We start from the raw sequence: 5,343 nt of genomic DNA, 5'->3' as shown, positions 1-5,343 counted from the left end.
AGCAGCGATGCCTCTCGGTTGCTATGGTTACTGAGCTCAGAGAGAAATGAGCGACCGAAGACGAGTTTCCTCCAAAAGTCTCCTCAGCAGAGTCGTGTGAGGACGAGCAGCAGAAGTCTCAGCCTCCTGTCCCCTTTTAGAGCTGATCAGTCTCTCTCTGCAGGGTCCAGTTGTCCCTCCCTGCTGCTGCTGCTGGTTTTTCTTGAAGTTCATTGAAAATCCAAGCAGAAGCAAAGTTGATGTGAGTGACATCATCAGAGAGAAGCTGCTAATCTGATGAAGGACCACAATCAGGATGAAGAATTGGTGATGAAGATCACAACGTCATCAGCAGAAAATCTGAATCCTAGTTCTTCTAGTTCTAGTTCTTCTCATCAAGCCTGTGTGTGTGTGTGTGTGTGTGTGTGTGTGTGTGTGTGTGTGTGTGTGTCAGCAGCTCCCAGCTGCAGCAGTCAGTTCAGTTTCACTTCAGTGTGACTGAGGGAGGTTTTTGTACGATGGTTTTTCACAGTGTGAACACCCCCTGACTGTTGATGTAGTGAAGACTCTGACAGTGATAAACGGCTGCATCTTCAGCCTGAACTCCACTGATGGTCAGAGTGAAGCCAGAGTTTGATCCACTGCCTGAAAAACGAGCTGGAGTCCCTGATGCTCTCGAGGTTGCCAGGTAAATGAGAAGTTTAGGAGGTTCTCCTTCTCTCTGCTGGTACCAGGATAAATAGTGGCCATAACTGGTAGAGTACACATCCTGACTGGTTGAACATGGGAGGGAGACGGAGTCTCCTGGAGCAGATCTCACTGCTGCAGGCTGAGTCACGGTGACCTGACCTCTGGACTCTGAGGAGACACACACACAACCATCAAGCAGCTTCATCTCAGAGGACCCATGTTGATGGAGGACAGCAGCTGGACCCTCTGGACTTTACCTGTCAAGCAGCAGCAGAGGAGCATCCAGACGAGGGCGGAGGTCAACGCCATGTTTCTGATGAGCAGGTTTCTGTGGCTTCTGTTGTGGTGACGGACAGCTGTCAGTCATCCAGGGTTCAAGTCTCAGGACTATAAAGTGTCCCGGAGCACTGGAGCATGGTGCTGCTGATGCAAAGTGTCTGTCTATGGAAATGTTCAGAGGGACTCAGCAGAGACGTGGACGCTCTGATGCTGCTGCTGCATCCGTCAATCAATCAATCACCTGATCAGAGTATTGATCAGGATGTGTCAGAGCTCCTTTTTAGCTGCTCTGACCTTCATGTGATGAGTACGGAGCCCTGGAGAGGCCAGAGAGACAGAAAACACATGTTGGAGCCAGATGTTGCTCCCACAATGGGATTCATTTGATTTTTTAATGATGAACCTCGTTCATTTGTGGTCATCAAATAGAACCGGTTCCAAGTTCTGCATCAGAGGGAACAGGTTCTTTCTCCTGGCCATGGATTGATGAACTGAGGGAACTTGTTCAAGTCGGTCTTTGGCCGCTCTGGGGCTCCGTAGCTTCCATGACTTCTCTTTATTTTCAGGTCTAATCTCTTGATTCATGACCATCTAGAACATGGAAGCAGACTTGTTGACCTGCTGCTGTGCTGGCAGGGTTCAAAGCAGCTCAGACGTTTGACTGCTGGCTTCTGACTCAAGTGGGTGTGTGTTTCCCAGTCAGAGAGTCGTGTCTCTACAGTCAGAGGTTTTTGTACGGCGCCTCAATGAGTTTGTGTCACTGTGGTGGACGTTCGGTGGAGGAACCAGACTGGATGTTGGACGTAAGTTTCTGCTCAAACTCTGAGGAAAATGTTGTCCAGTTTGGTTGGAAATTCCATCTGGGAACATTTGCAGCAGAGTTTTTGTGTGTTTTTAACAGTTTGTGTGTTGATGTGTTGAGTTCTCCTGCTTTAACGTGGAGAACAACTCCAAGAAGGTTTCTGTCCAAATTCCTGTCAGACTGAAATTGAACTCCTTGAAGTGTAGAAATGATCCAATGGGTTTCCCTTCAGTTTGAACTGTTTGATGAGTGAGGACTGAAGTCCACATCAAGAAGAACGGACGCTTCCATTTGAAAATGGCCCAGTTTTACATGGTGAATTGAACAGATTTCATTTCATTTCAATGTAATTTTCTAATTTGCCGTTTGCTTGTCACTCATTTGCAGTGTTTGATGAGTGCAGGTTGAAAATCCCCTGTAGAATCATTGGTGCTGGTTGCTTCACTCTGCTTGGAGACTGTCAGCCTCAGTGAGGTGAACCCCTCTGTTCAAGGACTCAATCTGCTACAAGTCCATTCTACCAGCAGCTGAATCAGGGAGATTGGAATGTGTGGGGTTTCTTTGTTCTTCATCTTCATGACTGAACAGAGAAGCTTTAGTTGATGGCAGTTTTCAAAGTGGAGCTGCTGCCAAAGGGGCTTTCCTCCATTGTCAGGGTCCTGCTTCTATTTGGGCGGTGAGGACTCTTTCTGAGCCGCTTCTTGAAGGGAAGTGAAACAATGTGTGAGTGAGTGACTGCTGGAGCAGAGAAACATCTGACAGAAACTCCTTCAAGAGGAAATCTGCTCTCACAGTCCTGGTGTCCAAGCAGCAGGGTTTGATTGACAGCTGCCCCGTCCTCTAATCTGAGCGGTGTCTTCTAGGTGATGTCCCTCCCTCCCTGACGGTGCTGCCCCCCTCCAGCCAGGAGCTGCAGCAGGCGAGGGTCACGCTGGTGTGTCTGGCCAACAAGGGCTTCCCTTCAGACTGGAGTCTGGCCTGGAAGGTGGACGGCAGCAGCAGCAGCGGCAGCGGGGAGGAGAGCAGGAGCCCCGGGGTGCTGGAGAAGGACGGCCTCTACAGCTGGAGCAGCACCCTGAGGCTCCCCGCAGACCAGTGGAGGAAGGTGTGCTCGGTGAGCTGTGAGGCCACCCAGGGCTCCCAGACTCCAGTGTCAGAGGTGCTGAGGAGAGACCAGTGTTCCCAGTCCTGACCTGACTCACTGGGACTCTGAACTCTGCAACAGTTTTCCTCTGTAAGCGTTGCCATCAGAATGTTTGCTGCTCCATTTTGATTGTTGCTCTCCAGCTTCAGCTCAATAAAAACCTCTTCATCACATCAGTCCCATGTGGAGCTGCGTTGTTCCAACAACACTGAGCTCTCAGCTCATAGCAGTTCTACAATAAAGGTTCCAACACAACGTTCCATTGATCCATGAACAAAGCAGGCAGTGAGACCATGATGATGTCACATCTGTCCACTGTCCAGATGTCAGAGCTGAAAATGATAGGATGCCATGTTCCCTTCAACAACAGTCCAGCAGAAAGCCACCATGAAGACCTGAGGAGAAGCAAGGCAGCTCACCACAGTCAGGAACTCCCAGTCACCTCAACAAGGTTTCTGTCCACTCACGTTCAACCAGACCAGCAGATCACCTGCATCCCCACTGCCTCACCACCAGAGGGCAGTAGAATATCAAATCTAGAGGTTTGGTCCATTGTGTCACGATGACATCAAAGACGAAATTCTGAAATCAAAGAGTAAAAAAATTCTGGGTTCAAAGAATTCTGAAGTCAAGTTTTGGAAGTCGACCATGAACATGAACCTCCAAGTCTGAAGTTTAAACTGGTAGCTGTGGTTTGACTGGTTTGTTGTTTAAGTTACCAGGTTTGTAAATACTTTCCCATTCAGGGCCTTGAATTTCAGGGGAATCCTTCGACAAAGTCATGTCCAAATAAGGGCATTTCTGGTTCCTTGAAGCTGCCTTCGATGCTCAGCCACAGGTAAATCCCTCCTCCTAGTAACAGGACAAAGTAAACATTGTCCCCATGGTAACAGCCTCTCCTCACTGGTCACTACACAGTAGGAACATTCCTAAAACATGGCTGCAGCTGATTTATGGTCATTGTTCACGGGGAAAGGAAAGTTTGTTTGAAGGTGAAAAGAACATTTAGATTATTTTTGATGGTAAAACCAGATTTTACCAGGAGTTTCTCCATTAAAACAGAAATGTTTGAGTTTCAGCTGATTGGACTTCCTCAACAACATTGGATTCCATTCTTCTTTCACTCACAAACCAAAAGCTTGAGACCAAATGAGGGCTGGACTGTAAACTGACTGGTCTCTGGCTCGCGCTAAGGAAGTTAGCATGTTTGTGTTCACCACCCCTTCCTAATAAGATGTTTGGAGTGTGCAGTCAACGCTGGTCTGACCTGTTCAGATTAGCCACACCCTCATTGGGTCTCAGTAAAGAGAGACAGGAAGGTTCCACTTCAAATGGAACATTTGAACGTTTGGAAGGAAGCAAGAGAGCAAACTGGCTTGCAGTGTGGTTCTGGTTCCAGTGACGTGTTCCTGGTCCTCCACCATCAATCCTCTCTAGTTCAGCTCCAACCCACCACAGAGCTCCAGGCCCCCGGAAGACTTCTCTACTTTCCTCTGAACCTCCAGCTGAAACCCAGTTTGCAGTGCTGATTGTTCCATGCAACTTACTTGACACAAACATCAGCAACACTGCACTGTCATGTCAAAGGTTGGTTTCTATTTAATCACTGAGCAAACGGAGAGCAAACCAAACCCTCCAGGACGCTGCCTCCCAAAAACAATTCCCTGTGAATCATTCCATGACCTGGAAAACCACATCTGTCATGAACAGACTGGAATGTCCTGTGAGCAAAGAGTTCTGTGGAGGAAGAACCAGACGAGGCTTCCAAGACAGACGATGGAACACAAACATGCAGTCCACCCAGGCAACATGGACTCTGAGCAGTTGGTGCAGGGCTGCCACGTTTCATTCACTAGCAAACATTCTATGATACCCAGCAGACTACAAACTACTGGGGTGTCACCATTGACTATACTTTAAACAACTGGACTCACATCCAGTTTGAAGGTTTCTGACATGGATCAACTTCATATTTTTATGTAACGGCCTCAAGAAATGGAAAATGTAGAATGTTCATGTCATTACATGTCATTCTCCATAGGGTCACTAGGGGGCAGCACCTACCTGCATCACCAATATGAGCCTTCAGTCTGTCAGGTGGTAGAATTCAGTCAGGGAGCGTCTACTTGTTGTTTGTTCATTTGTGTTTGTGTCCGTGGTGAAGCCAGAATCAGGCTAGATTTTAGTTCTGATTCACCAGTGAACAGTGTGGAAGAGTTTTTGGCTCAGTGGGGCTCACAGACGCTCTGAGAACCTCAGTGTTCTGTGGGTTCTCACTGCGTCTGTTGAAGATGGGTTCTTGTGTCATGTTGACCTCCATCTTTTCCTGTTGCAATAAAAAGATGGTTTCAATTCAAAATTCTCTCCACGCTCTGTAAAATCAACTTGTCCTGACAAACAGTTTTGTTTGGTGTAGTTTAGTCCAATCAGGGACGCCTGCTAGCAGGAG

The 5,343-nt window shown here is 47.9% G+C and overlaps 1 gene segment (V, D, J or C); it reads left to right on the top strand.

Annotated features, from left to right (window-relative positions):
• The first annotated feature begins 523 nt into the window (after positions 1–523).
• LOC147271026 (Ig kappa-b4 chain C region-like) lies at positions 524–3,061 on the top strand. The segment is given in 2 exon segments: positions 524–667; positions 2,614–3,061. Coding segments are annotated over 2 exon segments (348 nt in total).
• The last annotated feature ends 2,282 nt before the right edge of the window (positions 3,062–5,343 follow it).

The sequence above is a fragment of the Aulostomus chinensis genome, chromosome 1 (assembly GCF_037954235.1).
Source record: "Aulostomus chinensis isolate RoL2024-O1b breed Wild chromosome 1, RoL_Achi_v1.0, whole genome shotgun sequence".
Classification (NCBI taxonomy): Eukaryota; Metazoa; Chordata; class Actinopteri; order Syngnathiformes; family Aulostomidae; genus Aulostomus; species Aulostomus chinensis.
The sequence above is the reverse complement of the archived record's forward strand: the minus strand, read 5'-3'. Positions and strand labels throughout refer to the sequence as shown.